Raw genomic sequence first — 16484 nt, 5'->3', positions numbered from 1 at the left:
GTAAACTTCAAGGACATAAGATGTATTGCTTGAGGCTGTTGGGTCTGTTTGTTTGGTCTTTTTGTTGTTGTTTTCCTCCCAAAGGGAAGTCACGTCAGGAAAAATATCTGTCTACACCAGGTCTACATGCTACGACCCAAGCACATGAAACTGACTAGGACCCCGTGGGCCATTTGCCACAGAGTACCATAGTTACTCAGTTCTCTGCTGCTGTGTTTCTCCACTCAAGAAAGCCGTTTAAAGCGCTGGGACAGTGAAACTCCGGCCACTTGAAAATTTCAAACCAGAATCTGAAACGGTGCCCCAATTCCACTCCTGGTCAGAGGTAGCAGGAACCAGGAACAAGACATCTGAGCGAGCACTTAAAAGAAAGACAAAACAAACCCAGTAAAACTCCAAAGCAAAGCGCCTCTACACACCCTCAGCCTTTGAAACGTCTTGCCCCCACGAGTTGTTTTTTTCCTCCCAGAGGGAAGGCAGTTTACGGCCGACTTCGCCTTCCCAGGGTGGAGCACACTCTGCTCTGCTGTCATCTCCCTTGTCCTGGACTGACACGGATACAACTGTGTGTGGTGCTTGGCTGTGCAAGTTGAAGTGTTTCCACCCTAAACCGAGGCAGTGGTTAAATCCTGGGTGCAGAGCCCGACGCCGGTGGCCAGGGGCCTAGCACACCCTTGTGCTGTGTGCTCGAAGTCACAAGCTGCAAAACCAGGCCGCCGGCGGCCCCACCCTGGCCCGTGCCAGTGCGTCTGCGGCCCCCTCCACGCCGGCCGCTCGCTCCTTTCTGGGTCACCCGGGGTGCACGGTGAGGACGCGATCTCCGCCTCCCAACCTGCAGGGCCCCGGAGGGTGGCTGCGAACTTACTGCAGGCCGAGCTCGCACGCCTGACTCGGAGAGCCAGGGCGGCCTCGCACAGGCGGGCCAGGTCGTGCCGGGTCGCGCCTCCCCGCCGGGGCCGGACCCCCACCCCCAACCCCGGCCGCCCTCGCCTTCACCCCACGGCCTCACCCCGGCCGCCGGACACACACGTGCCGGGTGACAGCCCCCTATAGGTTCCATACCTGCTGCCGGAAGTGAGCGAGGAGGGCAGTATAGGCATTTCCTGTGACGCCAGCGCCCGGACTCCATTAGACAGCAGCTGGGGGAAGAATCAACACACCAGGGAGCGGAGCGGCACGGACCGAGCACCGAGGCGGCCGCTGCCTCCGCCGCCGCCTCCGCCGCCGCCGTCCGGGCTCCCAGCTGCGGGCCCGCGCCCCCCCCAGTGCCCGCGAGCCCCCGGGCCGCGCCGCGAGCGCCTCCGGAGGGGGGGGGAAGGGCCCGGTCCTCCTTCTCCCCCTCCTCCCGCCCCGCCGACCCCCGCCGCGCCCCGCCGGCCTCCCACCACGGCCTCTCTCGGCGAGGAAACTCTGGCCTCCGCTTCCTCCTCCTCCGACTCGGACGCCGGCGGAGCCTCCCCGCCCCCGCGGAAGAAGCCCCGAGCCTCGGCGGCGGAGGGAGCAGGAGAGCCCGGGGCCTCGGCCGGCCGAGCAGGCCTCCCCCCCCCGCCCTCGCCCTCGCCCTCGCCGGCCGCCTCCTCCTCCTCCTCCGTGGTGGTGGTGGTGGGACTGCCTCCGGCCGCCCCCGCCGCCCCGCAGCGGAGCAGCGGCCACAGCCTGGTCAGCGGCGGCACCATGCAGGCCAACGGGGCGGGAGGAGGCGGCGGCGGCGGCGGGGGCGGCGGGGGCCAGGGCCAGACCCCGGAGCTCGCCTGCCTGTCGGCGCAGAACGGGGAGTCGTCCCCTTCGGCTACGTCCGCGGGGGACCTGGCCCACGCCAACGGGCTCCTGCCTGCCGCCCCCTCCGCCGCTGGCAACAATAGCAACAGCCTGAGTGTCAATAACGGGGTTCCCGGCGGGGCCGCCGCGGCCACCGCCGCCGCCGCCCAGGCCACCCCCGAGCTGGGCAGCAGCCTCAAGAAGAAGAAGCGGCTCTCGCAGTCCGATGAGGATGTCATTAGACTCATAGGACAGCACCTCAATGGCCTAGGGCTCAAGTAAGTGTCCGTCCTACAACTAGTGAGGGCCAGGCCGGGGCCGAGCGGCCGGGTGGGTTGCGGGGACCCCGGGGCCCAGTGCGCAGGAGGCCGGGGACAGACAGCCCTGCGGGGAGTGGAGGGGAGGTCGAGGAAAGGGAATCGGCCCGATGTCTTAAGGCCAGCCGAGCCGTCTGGGGCTGGAGAGGGGTAGTGGAAGCCCAGGGCGACCCCTCCCCGCGCACCTCCAGAGCAGGATTGTCCGTCCGGGAAGGCGGACACCGAGGGTGTTTATGCTGGGGGAGGGGTGGATCAGAGCGGTGGAAATAATGAACCTTGGAGGATTTGTTTTTCAAGTGTGTCTCAGAGGCATCTTTGTGGGACACCTCCCCACCCCCATCCCTGACCGACAGCAGCCCAGGCAAACTACCAATCAGGAAGGACAGTCGCCTACAAGTGTTTATGGGAACTAAGGGGCTGGCATAATTTGGAAAGAGGCTGTCGAGTAAATCTGATGGGAATAATGAAGTCAGATACCCAGTGGAAGTCATGCAGACAGAGGCTGTGTGTGTGTGTGTGTGTGTGTGTGTGTGTATGTGTATGTGTATACACACTAGAGGCCTAACACTAGTAAAATCCCACTTCAAAACCCAGAAGGTTTTCTTTTGAAAATGTGATGTCTGGTCTGGTGAATCATTGGTTTTCAAATACAGTTTGGGTGGCCATTAACGTAGGGTGAAGGTAGACGGTGGGTTCAACCAAAACGCATTTGTTTTGAACACACAGGAAAGAAAAGCTGAGGGAGTTGAGGTAGGGTTGGTGGGAGTGTCCTGGAGCTGAGTGAAGGTGGCAGAGCCAGGAGCTGACAGAGTAAACAAGCAACAGTTTCTTAGCGTCAAGGCGAATTTGAAGGCGACCAGACCAGGGATTTTGGTTTTGTTTGGTTTTGCTTTGTGTGTGTGTGTGTGTGTAGAGCGCACCAGTGCATTGGTTGGGAAAGGGGCAGAGCTGCATTTTTTCAGTGACAGAAGTATTTCTACTCCCAAGCTGATAATTGCACTGTTGAGCTGAAAAATGGGGAGCGCTAAAGAAACACCGAACCAAACCATGAACAGCTCCCAAAGAAAAATCCAGAAAGGTTTCCCTTTAGTCCCCAAGGAAAAGGATAAGTGTGAAAATACATTTTGTGAATTCTAACAGAATATATTACCGAGGGAAGGAGCAAGCTGACAGCAGCAGGCGGAAATAACTCGTGACTGTTTGGAGCCTACAGCATAGTAAATTGGCTATTTTTAGTATGGAGAGAAAGGAAAGGGTTTGGGGTGCTGGACTTGTTTTAATTGTAAAGATTGACCTAGCAGGCTTTCCATACCAGCAGAGTATCTGGAAGGAAAGCTTTACCTAATACAGGCCATCTGTCACCTTGTATTTTATCTTTCAAAGTGCTATGCCATAGATAATGTGTAGTTTTTGTTTAACCAATGTTAGAGCACATTTTTAGAAATTGTATACTCTTTTAAACTTCTGAAACATTAAATGGCAAAAGTAGGAAAAACTTGCTTAATTCCAGTTTCAAGAAAGGTTTTTAATTTGAAATGTAGGTGGTATTTACTTTATGAAGGGTTTTAAAGCTATTTTTTTCTTCTTCATGAAGTTGTAGATACTAGTTTATTAGGAAGAGTAAAGCCCTACAGTTGGTCAGGTCTTTCTCACACTGTATCTCTCCTGCAGCCAAACTGTTGATCTCCTCATGCAAGAGTCAGGATGTCGTTTAGAGCATCCTTCTGCTACCAAATTCCGAAATCATGTCATGGAAGGAGACTGGGATAAGGTAAAGGAGGTCGGGGAGCTGTGTGACTGCACTGCAGCTGCGTGGGTGATGGGGATTTCGGGACGTTCCTGGTTTTCTTTTATATCTTTTTTTTTTTTTCTTTGCAGGCAGAGAATGACCTGAATGAACTAAAGCCTTTAGTGCATTCTCCTCATGCTATTGTGGTAAGAGGCGCACTTGAAATCTCTCAAACGTTGTTGGGAATAATTGTGGTAAATACACTTTTGTTCTTAGTTTCACATTTATGCTTATTTTAGGTTATTAATAACTATAGGCATCTGATCTTAAGAGGCTTGAAAGTAAATTTATAAATAAGAATGAGTTGTTTATGATTGTAACCTATGAACTTTAACTGTTTTAAGGCATGCTTAGTAAATGTCATTTGAAACAATTGGTAATTTACACTTTATAAAAATTTAAAGATTCTCCTGCTTTTAGTGCTGTTGATAAGAGCCTTATTAATGTTAAGAATAAAATATACTTTTATATCACTCAAAATATTTACTATGTTTGTTAAAATGAAAAATATACTTGGGTGTATCTATACTGTACAGCCTGAAGAATCTGGTAAATTGTTTTTTCTGATCGTTGGAATTACATAGTTAAGTCTAATTATACTGTTGATGTGCCCATCATGTTCTTTCATTCACGTTATGGGAATGACAGGTGTGAAAGTTTGTATTATAGTGTCACTTTGGGAAGGTTAGGTGCAGGCTTGGCTATTGGGCCCCACTCACCAATCCTTATATTCTTGACAAGATCAGTTTAATAGTTTTTTGTTAGTCTCTTTCATAAACCTTGACTGGTTTAGTTTTGTTGTGTTTTTTGTTTTGTTTTGTTTTTTTAAAGCATGAGTGATTGGAAAGCATAAAGAATCAGCTGCTAGCTTATAAACTTGTAGCTGATTCATATATTGTCAAAAGAAGTTTCCTGTGTGGTGGAGGAGGGACGGAGGAAAGAGTAGGAACCTAGTGAAGTAGGAAGGCAACTGTTTGTTAAATGCTAGTGTGTGACCACTAGCATTTCCTTTTTTAAATTGGGTCAAGAGTAACCCTTCTTATCTTTGTTTATAAACTCGATAGAGCCATGGCTGGCTTGTTTGTTTCTTTGTTTGTTTTTTAAAAACTTTGTTGCAAAATAATTTGAAATTCTTTATATAATTCTGTGTAATAATATAATTTTAGAAAGTGGGCTTCAGGCAAATTAAAGGTCTAAAGAAGTATGACAAACATGAAGTTAGTTAAATTCAAGGATCAATTCTTTCAGTAAATACCCAAACTATTAAAAAATTTAAACCACTATCGAATCAAATGATTTAACTTAAGGAGTTAAGAATTCCATAGTATAATTTAAAAATAAAAATGAGTAAGGTAATTAAGCATCCATATTTGAAGGGCTTACATTTTTTTTCAGGAATTAGAGAGTGTCCTCAATTGAATGTCTGGGCTTTAAAACCTTGGTATGGTTTTGGTTTTTTGAGACAGGGTTTCTCTGTGTAGCCCTGGCTGTCCTGGAACTCACTTTGTAGACCAGGCTGGCCTTGAATTCAGAAATCCGCCTGCCTCTTCCTCTGCCTCCTGAGTTCTGGGACTAAAGGTGTGCGCCACCACGCCCAGCTCTGAGTATGTTTTAATTGGAAAGTTTTTCACATTTTTTTGGCTCAAACTGAATGAGCTAAATCAAAATAAAGTGGCCAAAATCTGGATTGGGATTTGTTGGTGGCTATAAAGAAATTATTTGTGTAATATTTTGATGTGATTTCTTGGAGTATGTTTTCATTTTTTAAGTTTATTCAAATTGTGTCTGTACTCTAGTGGTAAAAAGTTGAATGGACTCACTAGTTTTAAAACTTGATTTATAGTAGTTTGAGACTTCTGCTTGGGTTTAGACTATGACTCATTAGAAATCTCAGTAGCAGCAACGCATGAATGGAAGAAAGGTAGTTACAGAGAATACGGAGGAATCCTTTCTTTTACAGCCTGCTCCGTCTGTAGAACATTGTAGGATCTAATAAGAGATGCAGGTTAAATCTCTGGCTGAGCCTCACACCATTAAACTGTTTAGGTATTTATACAAAGAAAGGGTCCCGTCCGACTTTGTCTCCCCCAAGCACTGAGCAGTCGATTGCTATAATGATTTAGGTCAGCATTTTTTGAAGCCGTTCTTCACCTTTCTGATATTGTTTGTTCCTTCCCAACTTTATTGCTAGAAGATGGCTTATTATAAGCTGGGATTTGTAATATCTTAGAAGACAACTACATGGGTTTTTAACATAATGACTTAATTATTTACCCGGACACTTAATGACATTATAGTCTCAAACAGCACGTTGCTATTATTATTATTTCTTGTGATGGGAATTGAAGCCCGAGCCTTGTCTGGGTTAGTTAGTGCTCTGCTGCTGAGCCGTATCCCTAGCCTTCAGGCTGAGCGTTGTTTTCTAAGCCTGAATGTTTTTATTGATTGTGTTTACTCCCTTGTTTCCCTGTCCCACTGCACTCAGAACAGTTGTGGGCTTTAGATGTTAAGGTCATAAATTAACATTTTTCAGTCAGCTTAAGTTGATATGCTCAGCCATGTCTTATAAATCTGGATAGTCATTTGAGACTAAAAACAGAAAATTACTGTTTAGAAAATCTCTTTCTTTTGTTGTTTTTTTTTAATGTAATAGTAATAATCTAAACAAAAATGGAAAAATACTGACTTGACATATAAAAATGAACTCAAAAAGTTAGGTAAGACAGAGCTTGGAGATCCATAGCTTAACTAAAATTTATTTTTCCTTTCCTTGGAATCGGGATTTGATTGGGAAAATTTGCTTTATAGCATTATTCCAGAGTTAAAGCCGTCACAAAGTCAGGCTCCACATGTGTATTGTTTCTGGTTTTCTTCAGTGTTAAATTTAGTCTATTAATGTGGAGAAAGAACAATGGTTCAGATACTGGGCAAGGTGTGGGAGGGTCCAAGAATAGAATTCATTTTCAGGAATTTAAAAGAAAGAGAGGAGGGCTAGAGAGATGGCTCAGTGGTTAAGAGCACTGACTGTTTTCCCAGAGGTCCTGAGTTCGATTCCCAGCAACCATATAGTGGCTTACAACCATCTGTAATGGGATCCGATGCCCTCTTCTGGTTTGTCTGAACAGTGTGTTCACATACATGGAATAAATAAATCTTAAGAAAGAAAGAGAGAGATGAAAATATTGTTGGGTTCAAAGATAATGAAAGATCAGAGATCTAAAATAGTCTTCTAGGGTCTAACTAGAAACTGGAGGGAGGTTTCCTAGTTGCTCTTCACCCTCTGGCTTCTTTTCAAGAGTTTCTGATTAAAAATAGAAAGAGAGAGAGAGACAGATAGACAGACAGACAGACAGACACACCTGTGTGAGCCAACCTCAGTACTGCCTGGTTTTTAACTTTGTCAGGACTGAGCATCAGTTGTGCATCCGAAGGTCTTTATTTTCTTGAGTGTCGTCTTGTATTTTGAGCTTTAAATCTAGGAAGGTACAATACATTTCATTGTTACTGTGTGCCAGATACTGAAGCTGAGGGAAAGTTCCAGACAGATGAAGACTTTCCTCAACAAGCTCTCTAGCTGTGTAACATGTCAGTTGGTGTGCACTAGGCCAAGCTTTGACAGCCGTTTAAGGGAGTTGGTTATCTTAATGTGGATGAAATGACTCAGAAACTGTTCTTGGACTGCTTTGAGAGCATCCTCTGCACATAGAGAAGTTTGTGTTTGTTTTTCTTTATCCTGCCCCATCTTTGCCTCATAGACTACAACAGTAACCTGTTCCACCAAGATCTTGATGAGAAAGTGAGGGAAATGTAGCATTTGAGTGCTGTCCCTGCACACTGGTCGTACTGGACTTAGGGAGGGAGAAGGTCTAGGACTTTAATAATAATTTGTAGCTGGGCGTGGTGGTACACGCCTTTAATCCCAGTGCTCGGGAGGCAGAGGCCGGCGGATTTCTGAGTTCGAGGCTAGCCTGGTCTACAGAGTGAGTTCCAGGACAGCCAGGGCTATACAGAGAAACTCTGTCTTGAAAAACCAAATAATAATAATAATAATAAAATTAAGAAATAATAATAATTTATCAAAGACTTGCCTGGAAGTAAAAGTGAAAAGACTGTTTCCCAAATTCTCAATTTCTGAGAAAATGCAGTGAGGAAATGACTAGTTGCATATGGCATTGTTTTACATTTGAATTACAAATACACTAAATTGATGAAACCTTCAGGACCCTGCTAATAATGTAGAAGCTTCATTTTGTAAAATTGAGTTTGTTTTCAGAAGATGACGAGTAGCCCTAATAACTTGAAATATAGCCCCCCCCCTTTAAGATTTTAAAATTTCATCTTGGTGTTGGGTCACCTGGTGAACTTTATTTTTATTTGACATATAAAAACACACACACACATACACACACACACACGCACGCACGCTTTTTAGAGCCTCTTGGTAATTAGTCTGTTTCTGAATCTTTAGGATCAGTCTAACTTTATGTGTAAAATTGGTAAGTGCAATTTTCCCACTTACAGGAGTAGGTCTTAGTTTAAAAGTTTATTTTTGTTTTTTTTGTCTTACCTTTTAAAGTTTTAAAGTTTTAAGATTAAATTACCAAATATAAGTAACATGTCTCACAATGGATGTTTTTAAATAGTTGCTTGATTTATATAAGAAGTTTTTGTGTCAAGTGAGGATTTATTAAATAAACTGTTGTATTTGAGACACAGTAGAATAATTTATATCTTCTAGATACTACTTAATGTAAAAATCTTCTAAAGCAGTTATACTCTTAGTATAACTATTAGTGACATGCTAATTTCTGCACACCATTTTATAACAACTTAGAAAACTTTTTCAGAGTAGACTTTGACTTTCTGTGGAGCTTTTGAACATGATGAACATTTATTTCTCTGTCACTGAGCTTGCTAAAGCCCGAGTATGAGGAGGTCCTTCCACGCAGTGGGCCGTGGTTAGGTTGAAGTTAAAAGCCCTCCTAGACAGAATGTTAATAAATGCTGCTCCTGTCTAGGGAGACTTGGGGGACTGATCATCACCTTCAAGTTTAGAGGAAGATGATGATGTGACATTAGAAATATTAAAACCAAACCTTTCCCTTTGGAAAAAATGGGAAAGTGTCTCATAACTCGAACGTGTTTTATCCTTGTGGATAGAGAATAAATAATATTCATCCATGCCTTGTTGCTAAACATGTTAGTGAACAGATTATTACAAATATACAGGCATAATAGATACTGAATCTTCCTACAGCCATCAGTCCTGCCTTGTGATGTAAGTTTGTCTTTATAACCAGAGCAATAGCAAGTGAGCTTGTGTTTGTCCGCTTCAGTTACAGATCTCCAAACTTTTGCATACCAGCCTGTAGTATGTATCGTGAGAGAGCCCGTTTGCCTTCTGATAAACCCAAGTCTGGTGTGCTCCTGCTACTCTTCAGTCCTGCCTTCCCGTGCCTTGTGCTCCTCCTTCACACTGTGTCTTTCCTTGTTTAGGGTTTTAGTGTTGTTTTTGTGGTGCTAGAATCAAACCCAGAGCTCTCCATACTCTGCATGCAGGGTCCCACTGAACTGTGCCCCTGCTACATCATGACTTGCAATGGCTCTTAACTGGCATTTTTCTCACTAGTCTTTTCAAAGCTTGCTGCATAGGACCAGTTGACATAGTCAGAAATTTTGAAAAGCAAATTTGGAATTGGTGGAATAGTTTTAAATGTTGATACATAAAATTTAAAATTCTAAAGAAATGTAAGAACAGTATTCATTTTTCTCTTATGTTAATGCCTCAGTCACTAATGGAGATTACTCATTCATTCAAAGAGTTTTATTGATGTGTAGCCTTGAGCAGTCATATTTAACCTACGGTGACTCGCAAACCAGATATTTTGAGTCATCATGAAGCTTTATCAATTTATTTTCAGAAGGCATAGTAGATGGTTTCTACTGTTCTGTTTAGGCACAAACGTTTTCTGAAACTTCCAGCGACTTTTTCCCCTGACTGCTGCTTTCTGTCATGTCAGAGGATGAAGTTTCTGCTGCTGCAGCAGAAGTACCTGGAATACCTGGAGGACGGCAAGGTCCTGGAGGCACTTCAAGTTCTACGCTGCGAACTGACGCCGTTGAAATACAACACCGAGCGCATCCATGTCCTTAGTGGGTAAGGATGTGGGGTTCTTAGACTCCAGACTCACGCATCCATGTCTTTAGTGGGTAAGAAAGTGGGGTTCTTAGGCTCCAGACTCATGAAGGGGCTATTATTATTTTATTTTATTTTTTTATAAAAATTTACTGGGGGCTTGTGAGATGGTTCAGTGGTTAAGAGCACTGACTGCTCTTCAGAAGGTCCTGAGTTCAATTCCCAGCAACAACCATCCGTAATGAGATCTGATGCTCTCTTTCTGGTGTGTCTGAAGACAGCTGCAGTGTACTTACATATATAAAATAAATAAATATTAAAAAAAGTTTACTGTTGGCTGAAGTTATAGTTCATTAAGTTTTTTAAAGATAGAAAGTACTTGGACATTACTAAATTCTTAGCTTGGGCCCAATCTATTCAGCTATTCATATTAAGATTTGAGATACTTAATAGGTAAAGGAGGGGGGGAAGAAATCCATATAGCCAATGAAGGTACTATTTCAAGATCTGAAGGAGGAGGAGGAGGAAGAAGAGGAAGAGGAGGAAGAGGAAGAAGAAGGAGGAGGAGGAGGAGGAGGAGGAAAATAAACCTTATGGCTTTGGATCACAGCAAGCAATAAAGGGCATACAAGTGTTCTCCATACAAAGTTATCAGTCACTTAACTGGTTGCATATCCTTTATTTTTCTGTTGTATTTATTTATGTGTGTATTTGAATCATGATCTCATTACATAGCCTTGGCTAGCCTGAAACTCCCAAAGGAGACCAGAATGGCCTAAAATTCATAAAATATGCCTTTGCCATTCTCGTGCTAGGGTTAAAGATGTGTGCCATTATGCTGGGCTCTTTTCGTTAGTTGACCTCATTCTTTGCTGTACCTTTAGTGTACTGTATGCTAATAGATGGTTTTCTTTTTGTTTTTGTTTTGTTTTGTTTGGATTCAGGGTCTCACTGTGTAGCCCTGGCTATCCTGGAACTGACTGTATAGACCAGGCTGTCCTTGAACTTATCAGGCTGTGCTCTATCTAATCACACATTTGACGGTCTCCACTTGCATTTCTAATAGGCGTGTCCAGTCCAAATGGCCTGTCCTCAGACCACTTGTCCTGTCTTTTTCTTTTTCTTTTTCCTTTTCTTTTTCTTTTTTTCCTTTTCGTTTCTTCTTTCTTTCTTTCTTTCTTTCTTTCTTTCTTTCTTTCTTTCTTTCAGATTTATTTATTTATTTTATGTAGCTGTACAGATGGTTATGAACCTCCTTGTGGTTGTTGGGAATTGAATTTAGGACCTCTGCTTGCTCCAATCAACCTCACTCACTCTGGCCCAAAGATTTATTTATTATTATACATAAGCACACTATAACTGTCTTCAGACACACCAGAAGAGGGCATTAGATCTCATTACGGGTGGTTGTGAGCCACCATGTGGTTGCTGGGATTTGAACTTGGGACCTTCAGAAGAGCAGTCAGTGCTCTTACCTGCTGAGCCATCTCACCAGCCCTGTTTTATTCTTCATGGTGTTTTTTAACTATGTAATATGGTCTCAGCATCTGGAGTATGTCTAATGTGAGTGGGTGACGTGGGTCATTTTAAAGTCTGCTAGATACTTTGGTACTATGGCTAACAATTTATTTCTAGTTACCTTATTCATAGGTGTTGCCATTTACCAGCTAATGCCATTCACATGATGCTGGTGTTTTCTTTCCTGCTCTGGTACATAGAGCTGCTGAGCCATCTCTCCAGCCCTGATAACTTTCAATATAGACCAGGCTGGCCTTGAACTCACAGAGATCCATCTGACTCTGCTTTGCAAGTGTTGGGATTAAAGGTTTCAGCTACCACCCAGGGCCAGAACATATACTTTAATTCATAGTTTTTATTTTGAAGTGATTTTGAAAGAAAAAAATTACCTCCTGGCACTGCTGTGTCTTTACTGTTGCACTGTATAAGCATATTTACCTGAAACCCAAAGCTTTAATGATGTCGATTGTTGTAAAGGGTCCAACCCCACTCTCGGCAGTGGTTGAACCTAGGATTCCATGTGTCACCAGGAAGCGTCTATCACTGAGGCCCATGTGCCCAGTCCCTTTCCGCCTCTTATTCTGAGAGAGTCTCCTTAGGTTCCCTGCCACCTCAGCTTTGGAAGCAGCTTGGGTTGTAGGCATGTGCTTTTTGCAAAATTTAAAAAGTAAAAAGAAGCATTCTTTCCACTTAGCTACTGAACTTTAAATTCTCCTACAACAGTCCTTTTTTATTTTTTCTTTCTTTTTTTCACTGACTTTGTGTGGTGTACATGCTCATGTCGAAGTCAGAGGTCAGCTTGTGTGAGTTGGTTCCCTCCAGTTTGTGGGTTCTAGGGATCAAACATGGGTTGGAAGGCAGGCTCATGTTCAAAATAGCCTTGACTGGCAAAGCCCTCTCACTGATTCCCCAAAATTAGTTTAGAGACAAAATATTCATAATATCCAGTTTCTCCACAGGTATGTTAGGTATAATTATACTTTCTAAAAAGTTTTTTCACTAACCAAAATTACCCATCTACACCAAATAACAAGAAGACAATGTGCTCTGTTTATGTAGACTCTGATTGATCCTGGCATCTGAGAGGCAGCATGGAGTCTTCCCTGTGCTGTAGGGAGCAGAGCGAGCCCTTCTCTTCACTTAGCCCTTGCTGCCTAATTGTCCTTTATACAAGTGGCATATTTGACAGAGCACCCAGGAAAGCTACTTGCCAGATCTCACATCCAAGTTTGAATAAAGGCCTTCCCTTCTTTCGGTCGGTCCTGTTTGGCTGAGGAGACAGGAGGTGGTTCTTTGTCCCCAGAGTTGAGGGTCTGGAGCGTTTATGCCACTGTCTGTCTGCACATAGTGGGAATAATGTCGGGGTGTCAGGCATACATACGCAAAGCAAGTGCCATTTTCCACTATATCCGCTTCTTAGTCCCTAAGTCATTTTGATTTGTAATTTTAGTACTTACAGTAGGAAAAGAAGCTATGCAGTTAGCTCAGTGCTGAAGAGAAGGTCTGCAACTAGGATGCCTGGGTTTCTGTTTCCTATATTGCATCAAGACTACTTCCTAAGCCTTCCACGTCTCAGTTTCTTCATTTATGCAACTAGGATAATAGTGTTTGCTTTGTATGGAATAGTTACGGGCATCAGATGAAGCGTGTGCTGAGAATTTGGAGCATAATCACATATATAACAACAGAAGGGAATACTTTTAATTGCAGCGATAGTATTCGGTGTTTCGGTACTATCATTTCCTCAGTAATTTTTTTTTTCCTTTTAATGATTTTATGAAGGCACCAGATTGTATTAATAAATTGAATTCACTGTAAAAATGTTTTTCTTGATTTGTGTAAACAAGAACTTGATTGTGAAAATAGTCAACTGTTTTTCAATTTCATTCCAAGGAAAAGGGTTTGAGATTTGTTTCCTACTCTGTTAAAGGTATCTGATGTGCAGCCATGCCGAAGACCTACGGGCAAAAGCTGAATGGGAAGGCAAGGGCACAGCGTCCCGGTCCAAACTGCTGGACAAGCTTCAGAGTAAGTCATTTCTGATGTTCATTCCTCTGCCGTCAGAAGTAGACCGAGGAGAGCAAACAGGATGCTTCTACTCAGTCACGCTGCTGAGCGCTTGTGGAAGAAGAGGGACCATTAAAGAACCCTTTCAGCCAGACTCTCAGCAGCTGTAACCTGGAGTCAGTGAGAAGGTGCTACTCTCAGCTCGGCCATGCTCGCAAGGCTTCCTTTGGAAGAGGAGTACTAGAGTCAGAGAACAAGATGTGAACACAGCTTCACATCAGAGCACTTTACAGTTTTGTTTGTCCTTTAAAAGGGCCCAGATTTCTTTTTCTATTTGAGACAGGGTTTCTCTCTGTAACCCCAGCTGTCCCGGACTCCCTTTGTAGACCAGGTTGGCCTTGAACTCTGAGATCCATCTGCCTCTGCCTCCAGTGTGCTGGGACTAAAGGCATGCGCCATCATGCCTAGCTGGGTTCCAGATTGATTTCTTTAGGTAAATTGTTTTTCCCAGTTATGTTACAGCACTTTCGAGTTGACTTGGGGATTTCATTTTTACCATATCTTTATATAAAATACCTCCTTTCTATTCAAATCATGCTGTTCTGTCATGTTGCAGTGAAACTGGAAATCTCAGGAATCAGAAAACAGACACTCCGTGTGCCCTGGGGGAATGCATGAGGATTGGAATAAGTTTGTATTGATGTTAAAACACTGTTGTATGAGTTTCCACAATACCCTGGGCATTAGTAGCCACTGGAGGCAGCTAGGACTTGACCAGCCAGTGTTTTGGCTTTTTTTTTTTTTAAAAGATTTTTTTTTTTAAACTGGTCGTCTACTGATAAATAAACATGATCAAATTTTCTACTCACCTTCCTTTCACTTTTATGGTATTTTTCTGTATGTGGTGTTTTCCCCTAGAAACTCTACCTTCAAGATGCAGCCAATAAATTCCTTCTTAGTGGCTGTGTCACTGTAGCCTTTGATGAGTACCGAAAACTTAACCTTAGGTCATGTCCCTAAGCTTGTCAGTGTAAAGGAAACAGTGATATTGAGGGAAGGAGCAACAGGAGTAAATGTCTTATATACACTTTACAGTTTATTATTATTTTTATTTCTCTTTTTTAAAATATCTTTTATTAAAGCCTATTTACCACCATCAGTGATGCTTCCCCCACGGCGTTTACAGACTCTCCTGCGGCAGGCGGTGGAACTACAAAGGGATCGGTGCCTATATCACAATACCAAACTTGACAATAATCTAGATTCTGTGTCTCTACTTATAGATCATGTTTGTAGTAGGTAAGAGAAAATTTTCTTATACTTTCAAATAAATTAGCATTTTACAGATGGATTTATGAACTTTATTAGAATACTTTCTAGGGTTTCTTTGTATACCTGTATAACAGTTCATACCTGATTAACACTTAATTCACAGTAAAACCCAAGACTACTAAAATGGAAAAACTTAGTAGAAAAAAAATCATAAAAAGTTAGTTCTGTTGTATGAGCTTATGTTTATGATATGCCATGTTGGGAGCTGAAGCTCCGAGGCCAGTTTCCTGTGTTCTTGTCTGTACATTTGGCCACCTGTGTTTAACAGTTTAACTGGGCACCAAGTTAATTCTCTGCATGTAAATATCACGAATCTTTTCCTTAATGAGAATTGTATGTTTTGTAACCAAAGGCTCCAAAAATGGCTAGAGTAGTGGGCGTTGCCTCTGGGCTCGTGTTCACCAAGCCAGTCACAGGACTCACGTTTGTCTTTTGGTGTTGAGTATTCTTTTTTTTTTTTTTTTTTTTTTTTGGTTTTTCGAGACAGGGTTTCTCTGTATAACTCTGGCTGTCCTGGAACTCACTTTGTAGACCAGGCTGGCCTCGAACTCAGAAATCCACCTGCCTCTGCCTCCCGAGTGCTGGGATTAAAGGTGTGTGCCACCACGCCCGGCTGAGTATTCTTTTAGTAAAAGTGTCTTTCCTGTTTTAATGATGCTTTCCAAAGTTAAATCAGAACTTTACATTTAAAATACCAAGATAGAAATTATAAAAACCCTCTCAAGCTCTAGAAAAGCAGGCAGCTGGCTTTTTTTTTTCTGCTGACATTCATTGAAGAATAAATGAAAGTAATGAATTTCAGTAATGAAAGACAGTAGTGTATATGTGAGTCAGAAAGGAACTTCCAGTAAATGTAAATATTGTGTACACTTGCGCACATGACACTGCTTTAAAAAAATGTTGAGGTGTGTTGTTTTACTTTGGTTTTTGTATTTCATTAGTGCTGGGAAATAGAACACAAGTGCTTTCAAATGCTAGTCAGAAGCTCTGTCACTGAGCCACATCCCAGCCCCATAATCTGCCTGTGTGTACAGTTGTGACATTGCTCACCACACTTAGAAGGGAAGACTCATTTGTGCAGTTGTCCTTAGGAAATAGTGCTGGGCCGTGAGCTCTGCTAGGAAGTGACGAGCTCGTTTTTAGCCACTCCACTCCTTAACACTGTTCTTTGACTTGTTTGGGAGATTCTTAAATAATTTTTGGTTTAAATTGGGTTCGGAGGGAGATAATGGACTGAAAGGCTGTGCAGTCAGTCAGTCCCTTGTTTAATAGCTCCTGTAGGTGGTTGGAGACTGTCAAAGTTAAGACACTTAGACACCAAAGTCTCTGAGGTTCATTTCTGCTGGGGACACTGAAAGGTAAAGCCAGACCTGCTGGTGGCAGGCGTATCGGAAAGTGAGAGCCTTTCCTTCTTGGGTGGAGACAAACTCCTTTATTCCTGAGATAGCGATGTCTTTGGAACCAATAAACAAATATTAGTCTCCCTTTTCCATCCTTCACCTTGGCGACAGAGCTGCTCCTCAGTCTATATATAAAGCATTCTGAAATTTTACTAGGACTGAAACGTTCTTATTTTTCTAAAGTAATCGTTCCTTGAGTTTTCTTTATGATTTTAAAAACAAAAACA

The 16484-nt window shown here is 43.1% G+C and overlaps 1 protein-coding gene across 5 annotated transcripts in view; it reads left to right on the top strand.

Annotated features, from left to right (window-relative positions):
• Positions 1-1179: 1179 nt before the first annotated feature.
• The window catches only part of Wdr26 (WD repeat domain 26), a 33249-nt gene continuing 17944 nt past the window's right edge, over positions 1180-16484 (top strand). For 2 of the 5 annotated variants that reach the window (XR_015048583.1, XM_085843484.1), the window contains exons 1-6: positions 1180-2036; positions 3747-3846; positions 3954-4010; positions 9885-10021; positions 13449-13546; positions 14668-14824. Coding sequence is in view for 2 of the 5 variants with exons in the window: in XM_085843484.1 (XP_085699610.1) it covers positions 1675-2036; positions 3747-3846; positions 3954-4010; positions 9885-10021; positions 13449-13546; positions 14668-14824 (911 nt within the window). In the remaining 3 variants the exon portion in view is untranslated. Of the gene's footprint in view, positions 2037-3746; positions 3847-3953; positions 4059-9884; positions 10022-13448; positions 13547-14667; positions 14825-16484 lie in introns of all 5 variants that reach the window. The other 3 variants (XR_015048581.1, XM_085843483.1, XR_015048582.1) reach the window with 2 other exon arrangements.

The sequence above is a fragment of the Mus caroli genome, unplaced genomic scaffold (assembly GCF_978045245.1).
Source record: "Mus caroli unplaced genomic scaffold, Mus_caroli_1 scaffold_1, whole genome shotgun sequence".
Lineage (NCBI taxonomy): Eukaryota > Metazoa > Chordata > Mammalia > Rodentia > Muridae > Mus > Mus caroli.
This window is presented reverse-complemented; position numbering and strand designations above follow the sequence as displayed.